Source organism: Lampetra planeri, chromosome 24 (genome assembly GCF_965212315.1).
Source record: "Lampetra planeri chromosome 24, kcLamPlan1.2.h2, whole genome shotgun sequence".
Classification (NCBI taxonomy): domain Eukaryota; kingdom Metazoa; phylum Chordata; class Hyperoartia; order Petromyzontiformes; family Petromyzontidae; genus Lampetra; species Lampetra planeri.
Window position 1 is genome coordinate 3,920,518 of NC_136130.1, and position 16,231 is coordinate 3,936,748.

Genomic DNA, 16,231 nt, shown 5'->3' on the forward strand with positions numbered 1-16,231 from the left:
TGAGCTCAACGCAGCGATTACTCCAACGGTAAAGAAAGATTGAAAACAAAAAAAACCTCGCATGATATATTATACAACACGAAGCGTATCAATCGGATACCCCCCCACCCACCCCCTTGACTATTAAAGTTGCGTACGCTGGGTCTGTCTGGAGGTAATAGACAAATAAAAGCCCTCTGATGTGGCACATGCATTTAGTTGGGGTGTTGACGTCTCGGTGATGAGGCAGCGTGGAAATTTGTGTGCGGAATATGTGGATAGCGTGGGTTACGCGTGTATGTGCGTGCACGTGTGTGTGTGTGTGTAGGTAGGGAGCGGTAGTGTCAACTCACCCTCAACTGAGTAACTGGTGCGGTGTGTAAACATCGCCACTGGGGCGACAAAGCCGAACGGGCGTGGTGCTGGCCACCCACCCCCTCGTGTACCGTTCCGGCCTTTAGGTGCTCGCTAACACTTGCCCCAACAATCTGTCAAGGCTATACGGGGGATCTTTGTCTTTTGTCTTGTGGGGAGCGCTAGTGTAGTGGCTAGCGCGCTTGTGCTACGCAACTGGCGACCCGGGACCGATTCCCGCTCACGGCCAACACCAGTGACGATCATTGAACCGGTCCTGGGTCTCCCCTAAGTCGACTCAGCCTCCAATGAGTACCTGGTGTGGTGTGTAAACATCACCACTAGGGAGACAAAGGCGGCCGGGCGTGGACAGTTGCCACCCACGCCCTCGTGTGCTGTGCCGGCCTTCATAGGTGCTCGCAAACAGCACTTTTCCCAAAAGCATGTTAAAGGCCATCCGGGTGATCTTCGTCTTTGTTTTGTGTCCGTCATCGCTACCAGCACATGACCTAGCAGTCTGTTTGTACGCTATACGTGGGGAACCTTTGTCAGTCTGGTCTTTGTGCCCGCGTGTTAGAACCCAGCGGCCCGACTTGAATTCCCAGCCAGGGCTAATATCGGTGGTGAGTAACATTTACAATTGTCTCCCCTATATTTACTCAGCTGTAAACTGGTACCTGGAACGATGGTGTGGACATCAGCACTGATGATGGGAGCCCCACCACCCCTGCAACTGTCCGTAAAATCGAGCCTTAATAGGTGCTCGCTAACAGCAATTGGCGCGCCCACAGTTCCTATGGCATTATGGGAGATCTTTGTATGGTGCATGTGTTTGTGAGCACTGCAACAGTATTGTGTACCAAAGGGTGTTTGGATGAGTCTGTTCGTGTGTGTGCGCGTTTGAGTGTGTCTGTGTGTGTGTGTGTCTGCCCATGTGCAGGTATTTTCGGACAAAGGCGGCCGGGCGTGGTGCTGGCCACCCAGCCCCTCGTGTGCCGTGCCGGCCTTCGTAGGTGCTGCTCGCTAACAGCACTTGCCTCAAAAAGGCTGTTAGGGCTATGCGGGGGATATTTGCTTTTGTGTTTGCAGATGTGTTTAGGTCTATGTGTGTGCGTATGGGTGTGCATCTGTTGTGTATATGTATCTGGGTTTGTATGTTGGCAGTAATAGAAAGGCGGTCACTGCACCGCGCGCTTTCATATGCGCTTCTGCGGCCGTCTGGAACGCTCTTCCTTCCGATATTAGAACGCCACTGGAGCGATGCACTTTCAAGTAATTTTCGATTGAAAACTCATTTCTTTAGAACAGATTTGTATGCTTAGTCTGTTGTCCTCCCCCCCCCCCGCACATCCGAAGAGCGCGGTTGGATACGTACGGTGCGAAAGAAGTTCAGCATACGTGCGTATGCAAGGGTATGTATCTGGGTGCGCGCGTGTGTGTGCATGCGTACATGCGTGTCTGGTGTCAATGTGGGTGTCTGTATGTTGCCTTGCGCGCGCGCGTGCCCGTGCGTGCACGTGTGCGCGTGCACGTGTGTCCGTGCGTGCACGTGTGTGCATGGGTTGGGGGCGTGTCTGTGGAGTATGTGACCCAACACACACACACGGCTGTTTAACCAGACCGGCAGCAACTTCACACAGCGCTCACTCGCATCACACGCACGGTCCCCCCACCCCACGATAAACCTCCCCAGTGCGGGCCCCCACCACCACCACCACCGACTCCCCCGATTCCTACATTTTCTCAAAAATGCCACAGCGGGGAATCCAACTGGTGCGAGCAGCAGAATTGAGGCGCGGCGAGCGACAGCAGGAGGCTTCGCGGTGACTTCATAGCATCGTCGTGGTCGTCTTCGTCGCCGGTCAACAACAACAACGACGACAACGTCGTCACCATCACCGTCGTCACAAAGGCGGCGAGCTCGTGGGCGAAGATGCGCCACGGGTTTGTCACCGTGGTCGCGGCGCTGTCTGTCCTCGCCGGAGGAAACGGGCACGACGATGTTCGCTGCCCACTGCCAAAGAAAGTAAGCGCCCAACGTTCTCCAGACCCCCCCCTCCTCCTCGATTTAATTTCCTCGTGTTTATCTTGTTTGTTATTCGTGTCGGGCCAGCTGCCTGGTCACCGCATGAGTGTGCCGTTCGTGGTTTTGTGTGTGTGCGGTGTTTTTGTGTGTGTTGTGTGCCGCTGGTTAAAATATAAATAAGTGAATGATACGTGCTGAAAGTTTTGAGCTCTGCGCTGGACGGTTTGGAAGACAGAGATGCAGGAAGATTCACAGAGACTCGTGGAGATACATCGAGACACGCACGGATACATAGACACGTAGAGATACCGTACATAGCGACTCATAGAGATGCACAGAGACTCAGAGATACATAGACATACATAGAAATACGTAGAGACCCGCGAAGACACGCAGATACATCAAAGACAAGCAACAGTAGTGCGATTGTATCCTTGCAACCCGAGCTATGGACCACACAATAAACCCATAGAGACATTGTACATAGAGACTCATGTAGATATATAGGGACAGATAGAGATACATAGACATACATAGAGATACGTAGAGACCCACGAAGACACGCAGATACATCAAAGACAAGCCACAGCAGTGCGATTTAAATCATGCAACTCTAAACTAAGGACCATATTAGTAAACCCCCCTGTAGTCTGCGCTCCTTCAAAGGAGGAGGAACAGCAACACGAACTCTCTCTTCTCTCTCTCCCCGCTGAAGCCCTCTCGACGTGGCCAGTGGCGGCAGCAGATCTTGACTTTGCGCATTTAGCCGCTGAACATGTTTGCTGCTGCTGCTGCTGCTGTTGCCACCATCGCCACTGGCGAGTATTGAACAGCTGCTTTTGTTTGGCTGTGTGGAGCCTCTGGCATTTACAACCGAATGTCCAAAGAAGAAGAATTAAAAAAATGGGAGAGAGAACAAATGCCACGGTCTGCTGTCATTCAGGCAACTCGCAGTGGAACACTTGTTTTCTTAAACGGCCCGTCCCGTTATTGCGAATTCCCTTCAACTCGTTCTCGGGACGTTTGCGGGGAGTCCCCGACTTACGAACACCGAGCCGCGTTCGTAAGTCGAAGGGTTAGCAAGTCGGAACAGAACAATGAATTGTATTTAAATTCCCATGCGGTCATTGTTATGAATGTTCAACAAAAAGGGAAGCATTGTTCAACTCATGAATAAGATTGATTGTACATTTGCATGTAACACCGTACTTAAATACTGTATATAGTAAATACAACATAAAATAAAGTAACACAAATAGAAAAACACACTTTATTTTCACTTACCTTGAGTCCTGATGCTGGTTTGCTATTTGAAAGGGGCGCAACGAGTAACCACAATTGCACAGACACACAAACACTCATTAACACTCACTCACACAAACACTCACACACATTAACACTCACTCACACAAACACTCACGCACACACACAAACACTCACGCACACACACAAACACTCACACAGACACTCACTCACACAAACACACACAAACACACATTAACACTCACTCACACAAACACTCACTCACTCACACACACAAACACTCACACACATTAACACTCACTCACACAAACAATCACGCACACACACAAACACTCACACAGACACTCACTCACTCACACAAACACACACAAACACACATTAACACTCACTCACACAAACACTCACTCACTCACACACACAAACACTCACACACATTAACACTCACTCACACAAACACTCACTCACTCACACACACAAACACTCACACACATTAACACTCACTCACACAAACACTCACGAACACACACAAACACTCACACAGACACTCACTCACACAAACACTCACACAGACACTCACTCACACAAACACTCACACAAACACACATTAACACTCACTCATACAAACACTCACACAAACACTCACGCACACACACAAACACTCACACAGACACTCACTCACACAAACACTCACATAGACACTAACTCACACAAACACTCACGCACACACATACACACTCACGCACATACACAAACACTCACACACAAACACTCTCACACACACACAAACACTCTCACACACACACAAACACTCACACACACACACACTCACTGACTCACACAAACACACACACACTCACTGACTCACATAAACACACACACACACACTCACACACACACACAAACACACATTAACACTCACTCATACAAACACTCACTCACGCACACACACAAACACTCACGCACACACACAAACACTCACACAGACACTCACTCACACAAACACTCACATAGACACTAACTCACACAAACACTCACGCACACACATAAACACTCACGCACATACACAAACACTCACACACAAACACTCTCACACACACACAAACACTCTCACACACACACACAAACACACACACACACTCACTGACTCACACAAACACACACACACACACTCACTGACTCACACAAACACACACACACTCACACACACACACATTAACACTCACTCATACAAACACTCACTCACGCACACACACAAACACTCACGCACACACACAAACACTCACACAGACACTCACTCACACAAACACTCACATAGACACTAACTCACACAAACACTCACGCACACACATAAACACTCACGCACATACACAAACACTCACACACAAACACTCTCACACACACACAAACACTCTCACACACACACACAAACACTCACACACACACACTCACTGACTCACACAAACACACACACACTCACTGACTCACACAAACACACACACACACAAACACTCACACACACAAACACTCACTGACTCACACAAACACTCACACACACTCACTGACTCACACAAACACTCACACACAAAACACTCACATACAAACACTCACTGACACACACAAACACTCACTGACTCACACAAACACTCACTGACTCACACAAACACTCACACATACACACAAACACTCACTGACTCACACAAACACTCACTGACACACACAAACACTCACTGACTCACACAAACACTCACACATACACACACACTCACTGACTCACACAGACACTCACTGACTCACACAAACACTCACACACACAAACACTCACTCACACACACTCACTCCCAGCACGAAGCTGCCTCATTAACATTTCGCGGAGGATCGCCCAGTTGAACACAACAGTGCACGTGCAGTGTCATCGATTCAGAGAGAGACAGAGCTTCTAGGAGGCACCTTCTTCATGAACAACTTTCACGGTCTCGTCCGCACTCTCTCCACAGCAGCTCAGCGCAGCCTGGACACAGCACCAGCCGTCTAACACTGACGGCGCTGACTGAGATAGCCAACTATACGATCTATCGTAGCGCAATATCTAAATATATATAGCAAATATAAAGATTGGTCGGCAGAACGATGGATTAGAGACAGGCGCGTAGACATACACCTGATCTGGCTCGCCGGTGACGGCATCACATTCATGCCGCTATTTAAGACCCAAGCAGGAGGAGTTCTCCACAACTCTGGCACTCCGCCTGATGAAGCTGGTTGTCATTACTGGCGAAACGTCCTGCTCGCAGTGTAAATGTTGTGGCTTTGCTCTCCGACACACCGGTGTGCTGTACTAGTAACGAATTGGCTACGTTATGTTCACGTGACAAACCTTAGTAATTGGCCGTGTCGGGTGGTGGCGGGTTTAACGGCACATTTATATTTACGCGATCTAACCCCCAAAAAAGTCTGTTATGGGGGGGGGGGAAATCCCTCAAATATTCAAGAGGCGCAATGCGAAACGGTGGTCCTCAATCAATAACTTGGCGAAGAGGTCTTTGAAGACCCCTGCCCGAGAGTGATCCGGGCACGTTCGTTCCATCACGTGACCAACGTTGCCAGTTGTTCTGCGTCGGGTGGAGGAGGGTTGTTGCGACACGCTGGATCAACCAGAGCTTCCTTCAATTGAATCCCTGAAGAAGTTCCCGGGACGTGGAGTGAAGCGTCCGGCATCGCGCCCAGCAAGGCGACAACAACGACGACAACAACAAAGACAACAACAACAAAGACAACAACAACAATGTTTTCTCTCTTCTCACCTTTACGGTTGTTCTACATTCACCACTACGCTCACCACTACGCTCACCACCACACTCACCACTATACGGTGGCTCTACACTCACCACTACACTCACCACTACGCTCACCACTACTCACCACTACACTCACCACCACTACACTCACCACTACACTCACCACTAAGATCGCTCTACACTCACCACTACACTCACCACTACACTCACCACTACTCACCACTACACTCACCACCACTACACTCACCACTACACTCACCACTACGGTCGCTCTACGCTCATCTCATGGGGGCCTGAGCGAGCGCGTCACTTGGCCCGGAGAGGTTTGGGAGCGGTGGCGGCGACGACGACGAGGGAGAGACGCTCGCGAGCAAAAGGAGGTTGTAAAGAGGAGGTTGTAAAGAGGAGGTTGTAAAGAGGAGGTTGTGGTCGTCGCGGGGTCGTGGTGCGCGCGGGGTCGCCCACCGGGTCCCGTCGTGCGCCAGGGCTGTGCCGTTGCGATGAATCCGGGAGAGCGCCCGACTTGTTGCGCAGAACGAGACGCGGGGGGGGGGGGGGGGGCAGATTGCCGGACGCTGGCGGTTCTGTTGGCGTCAAGGGGGGTGATGGGGTGGTTCACGATCCTTCGAGCAGCTAAACGAAGCTCTAAACCATTTATTTTTATTTTACCAGCTGAGGCCCACTTGGCTGTGTAGATCTTTTTTAGCAGAGGCGACCTGGTCACAAACGATAGCCCGACGAAGTGGACATTTCTAGCAGCCGCACAATCCAAACGCGTGCTGTTGATTCTAAATGTGGAGGCGGAAAGGAGAAGTTAAAAACAAAACCGGAGGACCCGGAGAAAAATCCACGCGACCACTGGGAGAGACAGAGAGAGAGACACACACAGCAGGCGTCAGAGTTCGTGAGATCGAACCCACGACCTCCTGCATAATGGGCAGAGGTCGCAAACGGGTTTTGATTCCTTACCCGTACCCGGCCGCACCAGGGTCGCAAACGGGTACCCGTACCCTACCCGATACCCGGCTACCCGTACCCGGCCGGGTATCGGGTAGGGTACGGGTATCGGGTACCAGATTGCGACCTCTGGGATGAAGCCATGTTGCAGGCGCGGGTGGGTTGATTCTAGGAACTTGAATTGTGAGAAGAGACAAGACGTTGGGAAATGAGTGACAAACGGTGACTCACCAGTGACTCACGGCCTACCCGTACCCGTACCCGGCCGCACCAGGGTCGCAAACGGGTACCCGTACCAGGCCGGGTACGGGTAGCCGGGTATCGGGTAGGGTACGGGTATCGGGTACCCGGTTGCGACCTCTGATAACGGGCGAGAGAGATAACATCTGGGGCGCCCCAGTTGATGGAGGAGCGCCACCGTAGCTGTGATCGCGAGAGAACTTGCACGTAGCGGGGGGGGGGGGCTTCTCGGGAGAAGAAAGCGATGGAACGAATCAAACGAGAGTCGTGGGACGATTGTGAAGAAGAATCCTCTCAGAGCCAGCCCAGACAAGACCAGGTCAGTTTGAATCGTTTAAACTCCGCGGATAAACTCAGAGCGATGTTTGTTTTTTACTGAAACCAGATCGGCCGGGTTCAGAGTTCATCGTGCTAACCGCTTTCCACATGCACACACAAAGATCCCCCGTATAGCCTGAACAGACTGTTGGGGCAAGTGCTGTTAGCGAGCGCCTATGAAGGCCGGCACGGCACTCGAGGAGGAATGAGTGGCCAAATTGTCACGCCCGACCGCCTTTGTCTCCCCGGTGCCGACGTTTTGCACCTGGTACCCATTTGAGGCTGCGTCGACCTAGCACCCTTGTCTGTCGCGAGCGGCGATCGATCTCGGGGGGAGGGGATGGCCCTAACTACACCCCCCCCCCCCCGCACAGGCAACACACAGCGTGATTGTGATTATCTGTGCACGGGACAAACTTCTCTCCACAAGCTCACACCACCCTCGCTCGCTCCGCCTGTGCCTCGCGTCGCATCTCCCGTCTCACTCTCCATTCGCGGCGGCATGTGGATGGGCTATAACTGTAGAACCGCGTAACGCAGACGCGCGCAGATGGTGTTCGTGGCAGGGGGCACCGACTCAACAGGTGTTGTGTGGATGCTTCTACTGCAGGCGTCTGTACGTAGGAGGCAGCGGTGGCGGGAGCGGATGTCGGTTACTCCGAGCGTTTCCTTTAGGAAAGTGTAGACGTTTCGCTGCTCGAACCGGCGCGGTGACGGCGATGCACTCTCTTGGAGGGCCCCACAGTCGACTGTGAACGAAACATTCCACGCCGCTTCGCCGAGAGACGCACTACTTACCAACGCGCCGGCGTGCGCGAGCCTCGCACGAGTCCGCAGCGGTGGCGTCGATTTGTTCTGAATCAAAGAGACCCGATCGTGGTGACGATGGTTGCGGTGCGCTCGGCGGGAGCGATGGCGATTTAATGGACCGCGTCGATGGCAAAAGAAAATGGAAAAACGATAGCGGTGACGGCGACGACGACGATGACGATGGTGGCAATGACGATGGTGGCAATGACGATGGTGGCAATGACGATGGTGGCAATGACGATTGTGGCAATGACGATGGTGGCAATGACGATGGTGGCAATGACGATGGTGGCAATGACGATGACGATGGTGGCAATGACGATGGTGGCAATGACGATGGTGGCAATGACGATGGTGGCAATGACGATGATGGCAATGACGATGGTGGCAATGACGATGGTGGCAATGACGATGGTGGCAATGACGATGACGATGGTGGCAATGACGATGGTGGCAATGACGATGGTGGCAATGACGATGACGATGGTGACGATGGCGATGGTGACGATGGCAACGGCGTGGCTGCAGACAGTGTCAACTAGGTGATTGCACGGTATTAGTTGATGCTGCTGCGTTGGCAGCGGTGCACGAGCAGAACTAAACAACAACAACAACTCGTAACATTCGTCAATAGCACTGTGTGGCCTTAAAAATACACACATATATATATAATCGGTGATGTATTGGCGAATGGCCCTTACTCACAGCAGAAGGCCCAATGCCTGAAACACCACAGCCGCTCAGCGGTGGTGACGGACGCTGCAGCACGTAGGCTGCCTGTAACCCAGTACTGTGGCGACAGCAGCAGCAGCAGCCAGGGTTGGTGGATCACGCACAGATGTGGTTATGAAACTCCCTTCCACAAGTGGGCGTCGTGGAGGTGCCGTATCCCAGAGAAGGCGGTGCAGTGAGTGGACTCATTGACGGACGTTTCCATCTGTACGGGAATCGAGCGTTGCCCCCTCGCACTGCGTGGGTTTTCTCTGGGTGCTCTGGTTTTCTCCCGACGTAGATAATAATAACACATACAACTCGTCGAATGCTTGTAAACATCTTACAAGTAAAAAACAAATGCAAGATCCCTCCTGGAATTAAGTCCCGATCATCCGTGTGGCTCTCCTGGGCAAATAAGAAAATTCTGTACAATTGTTATCTTTACATTATATCTTTTTCAATATTGAGCAATGGTCCTTCTTCATAGCAAGAAGGGCCACTGTGCAAAACATTGCCTGTTATACACATGTCAACTTTTAAGGGCCACAGCGTTATTGACAATTGTCATGAGTTTTTCTTGTTGCAATTCCCATCATGATCATCATTTAGTTCCGATGGCCGTGATGTCGGCCATGAATATTGCTAATGATACGGGTCACGGTGACAATGGATTGCGGTGACAATGGATCGCGGTGACAATGGGTCGCGGTGACAATGGGTCGTGGTGACAATGGGTCGTGGTGACAATGGGTGACAATGGGTCGTGGTGACAATGGGTCGTGGTGACAATGGGTGACAATGGGTCGTGGTGACAATGGGTCGTGGTGACAATGGGCGACAATGGGTCACGGTGGCAATGGGTGACAATGGGTCGTGGTGACAATGGGTGGCGGTGACAATGGGTGACAATGGGTGTTCATTGTCACCGCGTTGACAATGAACAGACATCTTGACAGTGGGGTGAGAACCCGTTGAGACGAAATTTAACATCTCGATCACTGGACACCTGAGTAACAAAAGCACGATGAGGCGTGAGGAGGCCTTCATCCAGCAGTGGATAGACCGTGGTGGACTACGTCCATGATGACGATAAGCCGCTGCCGAGACCCAAATCCATGCCTTCGTCACATCCCGATCACACCCCTACGACCCCGCTCCCCGCTGCGTTCTCCCCAAAGTCTACCTCGAGGGCGGTAAGGCAACTTGTTGTTGATGTCAGGGCGAAAATGGTGTACACGTTGTCTGACGTTAAGCAGCGGAGCCCACGTATCGAGCATTAAGGATTCGTTAAGTAAAATGGGCTCGGGCTAAGCGTGTGACGGCGAGGAGGGAATGACGTCAGATGGACAAGCCTGGTGACAGAATGGCAGCCAGGGGGGGGGGGGGGTTGGAGGGGGAATTGCACCCTAGATGATGATCACGGCAAGGGCGGTGTGATGAGATCATCTCCATGTGCTGTGGTGAGATGGCGCAGCAAAATGTAACGGGTCTTGGCATCGTAAGATGCAAGGAACGGTGACGGTGTAGGGAGACGTTCATCCAGCAGTGGATATAGACCGTGGCCGATTGTGTTCATGCTGATGATAAGAAGCTGCTGCTGCTGAGACCCTTATCCGTGCTCCTACCTGTATAACACCCCTCTCTCCCTGTGGCCTCCCCAAATGTCTCCTCGCCGAACCCCCCAAGGGGATCCGAAAAGTTTCTATCAATGTCAACAACAGCGATAGCAATAACAACAATGTCAACAACAATAACAGCAGCAAGACAAATAACAACAATATCAACAATAACAACAAAAACCACAACAACAACAACAACAACCTTGATTTGAAGCTTTCGTGACAGCAGGAATCCATACTCTTTGGTTCTTTCGGTAAAGTCACGTAGGTACAAAATTAAATAAAATAAATCACGACGTTTCGGGCGCAACACAAGCCATCGTCTTCGGGTGAAAATCGCGATGGCCGCGATGTCTGCTGCGAGCAGCACGATGTCTGCTGCCTTGTGAAGAGAAGCTGTCACCAGCAAGAGTTTATAGACGTTTTTGAGAACAAAGGTAGCCGAAGTAGTGTCAATGGGGTATTATAGTGTAAAGGTAATGAATAGCCTGGAACGTTAAAGGGAACTGAACTTAGATTAGCATGTTGGATTATAGTGCAAAGTGAATGAGCTTCCGTAGCGCATAAGAGATCAGATTGGCGTGTAGGATTAGCATATGTATTTTGATGAGAGTAGCATGTAAAAGTTAATGAAAAAATTAGCAAGTAAATGTCATTCTAGATTTGAAGCTTTCGTGACTGCAAGGATCCATATTATTTGGTTCATTCGGTAAAGTCACGTAGGTGAAAAATAAAATAAAAATATAAAAATAAAAATATTTAATTTAATTTTTTACCTACGTGACTTTACCGAAAGAACCAAATAATAAGTTAATGTCATTTTGTGTTGAAGCTTTCGTGACTGCAATGATTCATATTCTTAGGTTTTTTCGGTAAAGTCACGTAGAAGGGAAATAATAAAATAATATAAATATAAAACAATAAAAATTATCACGACGTTTCGACTGCATCACAAGCAAAACAAGCACCTGCTGATGATTGCTTGGATTTGCAGTCGAAACGTGAGAATTTTTATTGTTTTATATTTATATTATTTTATTACTTCACACCTGTGGATTTCACACCTGATGATGATTGCTCGTGTTGCAGTCGAAACGTCGCGAGAATTTGTATTGTTTTCTATCAATATAATTTTTTTATTTCCCTTCTACGTGACTTTACCGAAAGAACCAAAAAATAAGTTCATGTCAGTCGATGTCTAACCAACAACACAACTGTTAATAGCCGCGCCGCGTCCGTCCCATCGTCCCCCCACCGCACCGCGCAGCAGGGCGACCTCAACTCGTTCCTGTGGCGCGTGGAGCGCTCCCCGCCGGCCTTCCTCTTCGGCACCGTGCACGTCCCCTACGAGCGCGTGTGGCCCTTCGTGCCGGGCAACGCGAAGCGCGCGTTCGCGCTGTCGCACAGCGTCTACTTCGAGCTCGACGTGTCGGAGCCGCGGACCATGGAGGCGCTCTCGGCCTGCCAGAGGCTGCCGCACGGCGAGACGCTGCCGGGCGAGGCGCTGCCCGTGGCACTCTACTCGCGGCTCAAGGTACGGGGGGAGGGGGGGGGGCACGGCGGTCCCTCCTCCCCCACCCACCACCACCACCCACCCACCCCAGCCGCAAGTTGTTTCCGTTGTTTTGAGTTGTGGATTTGAGATGTTAACAACATCGCCCAGTATACAGGAGGTCGTGGATTCGATCCCGAGCTTCTTTGCGACTGTACATTTGGATTCTAGATTTGAAGCTTTCGTGACTGCAAGGATTCGTACTCTTAGGTTTTTTCGGTAAAGTCACGTAGGTAAAAAATAAAATAAAAATTAATAAAAGTAGAATTAAAATGACGACGTTTCGGAGGCAACACAAGCTTCCGTCTTCAGGTGGAACCGTCACAGCACGATTGCTGTATCAAGTAAAGTAAGTCTTGAAGACGGAAGCTTGTGTTGCCTCCGAAACGTCGTGATTTTTCTTTTACTTTTATTAATTTAAATTTTATTTTTTACCTACGTGACTTTACCGAAAAAACCTAAGAGTTTGTATATTCTCTCTCTCCCCCTGGTCGCGTGGATTTTTCTCCGGGTCCTCCGGCTTTTCCCTCTATATTTAGAATTAACATCACGTGTTCAAAGTATTTGGCTGCTATACATTCCCACGTGATAAGCCCTTTCGCTGAGCTATCCGATGTGACCAGGTCGCTTCTGAAAAATAACGAGCCTCACGTTTCCTCTATAAGCTATATATATGGGTGCCACGGTGGCGAGATGTTAACTACCTCGCCTGGCATACTGGAGGTCGTGGGTTTGACCCTGACGCATGTATATTTGGATAATTTGTGTTCTCTCTCCCCGTGGTCGCGTCAAATTTTCTCCGGCTCCTCCCGGTTTTTCCTTCCACATTTCGAATTAACATCACGCGTTTAGAGTATTTGGCTGCAATAATTTTCCACGCGATAAGCCACTTCTTTTAGCTATCATCTGTGACCAGGTCGCTTCTGAAGGAAAAAAAATTGCTTCGTTTTAAAACTAAATAATCGATTTTGTAGATTTGGGTTTTTATGGACAGTTTTGGATATGTTTTTTTATTTTAGATTTTGCAGATCGTTTGGCACGCTGTACTGGCTTCAAATGCATTCGAGCTAACGATAGCGATGTCACACAAACGCCACGTGCAGTCAGAATGACAGTAGTGATGGCGTGGGATTGACATCGCCTTCTGTGATGTCAGGTTTTGTGTCAACGGAAACATTAACTCGTTTCGGGATCTTCCAAAGTTGTGTGTCTATATTTTTTGTTATTAATTGTTGATCCAGCATAATACAATTATATAGATGAGAGGGGAGAGGCGTTGAAGGCAGAAGAGTGAGATGAGAAGGGAGAGGCAGGAGAGTGCGTGGAGGAGAGTAGAGTGGGATGATAGGGGAGAGGTAGGAGAGTGCATGGAGGGGAGTAGAGTGAGATGATAGGGGAGAGGTAGGAGAGAGCGTGGAGGGGAGTAGAGTGAGATGAGAGAGGAGAGGCAGGAGAGTGCGTGGAGGGCAGTAGAGTGAGATGAGTGGGGAGATGTAGGAGAGTGCGTGGAGGGGAGTAGAGTGAGATGAGTGGGAAGATGTAGGAGAGTGCGTGGAGGGGAGTAGAGTGAGATGAGTGAGAAGATTTAGAGAGTGCGTGGAGGGGAATAGAGTGAGATGAGAGGAGAGAGGTTGGAGAGTTCGTGGAGGGGAGTAGAGTGAGCTGAGAGGGGAGAGGCAGGAGAGTGTGTGGAGAGAAGTGGAGTGAGATGAGAGGGGAGAGATAGGCAGTGATGAGTCTGTGAAGGATCGTGAAGATGGTGAGCTGCATCTTGTATGTATGCTGAACTTCTTCCGTACCGTACGTAGCCAACCGATATCATCGGCGGTGTGGGGGAAGGACACCACATTAAACACACAAAGCAGTTCTAAAGAAATCGGCTTTCAATCTTGACGTTCATTCGTGGGAATGAAGCGCTGCGCGCGAATTGCTCAACGGATACCCTAAACCCTCCCTCCTCCTGTTACACCTCTTCCCCACCCTCCTCATCGCCACCACCACCACCGTGGATCGCTCTCTCGTCCCTCCCGACGCGCGCAGCATCACCTGGAGTACGTGCGCGGCATGATGCCCGTGTGGCTGGGCTCCAAGCCGGCACCGGCGTCTCGGTTCGACGACTCAGGCGGCGGCATCCCGAGCGGCGCCGCGTCGGCCGAGCTGCTGTTCCGTGCTCTGGCGGGCGACTGGGAGCGCAAGCGTCCCGTGTGGCTGCTGCTGCTGGCGGCGTCGCTCACGGAGGGCGACGTGCGCGGCCGCCGGGTGCCCTCCCTGGACGCGCACCTGGCGCGACTCGCGCGGCGGCAGCGCAAGAGGAGCGGCGCCGTGGAGCGCGTCCACGAGCAGTGCGCTCCGCTCAACGCCATCAACGGCACGCAGGTGAAGACGCGGCCGGGGCTTGGGGGAAAGCCCCCAGCTTTAATGGGGGAGGTTGTTTTTTTTAAAATATATATATAAACACGTGTGAATGAAAATTATGATAATCGTTTTAATAAATCGACGCTAGCCCCGATCGCGGGCGGGAGGGGACAAACAACAATCGTAATGTCACGTGGGCAAAATCAATAAAAATGAATTGCACGTGAGACGGCAGCGGTTGAAATCGAGAGTGGGGTTGTTGTTGTGAAAAGTGGTGGTGGCGGTGTAGTTAGGGTGACACTTTGGAGGACTGGCAGGAGAGGTTAGGAGGAAGGGGTTTGGATAGGGGTGGTGATTGGTGTTGGGATAATGATAAGGGTTGGAGTTGTGATAGGGGTAGTGATAGTGGTAGTGATAGGAGTAAAGTAGTGATAGGGATTGGGCTAGGCCTGGTCGTAGCTGGAGGTGGGGGCAGGGAATAGCAGTAGAAGCATGATGGACTATGGGAAAAGACTTGGGTTGTTTTATTTTATTTTCTACCTACGTGACTTTACCGAAAGAACCAAAGAGTATGGATCCCTGCAGTCACGAAAGCTTAAAAAAAAAACTCTTTATCGTCAACCTACGTACGTTTAACTTTTCTTGGCGCCGTACGTAGCAAACCACGCTAATCGTTGCTGTGGGGCGAAGGACAACAAACTAAACGACAAAAAGAAGTTCTAAAGGAATGGGTTTTGTCAATCTAGATGACGATTTAAAAGTGCGCAGCTACCAGTAGCTTCCTAATCCCGAAAGGAAGAGAGCGTTCCAGACGGCCGCAGAAGCGCGTCTGAAAGCGACGCGCGATGCGGTGACCGCCATCTTTGCTCGGTGGTTAGAAAATGAGTAATGTTTGAAAAACTTTTTTTAAACACGCTTTTATGAAATGTACTAGTAATGGAAGAACTCCACGACTCCAGGAAGTGGCTCCGAAGCTTGCCATGACGTAAGGGACCGTGGCCAATTACAGCCAACGTCAGTTGACCGTGGACAATTAGACCCAAGCCGAAACATAACATATAAAAAATAATGTCTAAAAATATATTTTTATGATAGAATATAGTATTGTCATCAGTATGACATAAATATACTAAGTTTGCAGTCGATGCCACATTGGGAAGTGGGTTAAAATTGAGTTACAAGATTTGAGGATACAACAAACACAACAACAACAACAACAAACAACAACATCAGACAGAGTGAGTTAAAT

The 16,231-nt window shown here is 50.3% G+C and overlaps 1 protein-coding gene across 2 annotated transcripts in view; it reads left to right on the top strand.

Annotated features, from left to right (window-relative positions):
- The first annotated feature begins 1,912 nt into the window (after positions 1 to 1,912).
- LOC144726662 (metalloprotease TIKI1-like) overlaps positions 1,913 to 16,231 on the top strand; it is a 41,362-nt gene continuing 27,043 nt past the window's right edge. Inside the window, exons 1-3 of one of the 2 annotated variants that reach the window (XM_078605420.1) lie at positions 1,913 to 2,359; positions 12,343 to 12,609; positions 14,668 to 15,003. In XM_078605420.1, coding sequence (XP_078461546.1) covers positions 2,267 to 2,359; positions 12,343 to 12,609; positions 14,668 to 15,003 — 696 coding nt within the window. In that variant the 5' untranslated portion in view covers positions 1,913 to 2,266. The remainder of the gene's footprint in view (positions 2,360 to 12,342; positions 12,610 to 14,667; positions 15,004 to 16,231) is intronic. The other variant, XM_078605421.1, reaches the window with a different exon arrangement.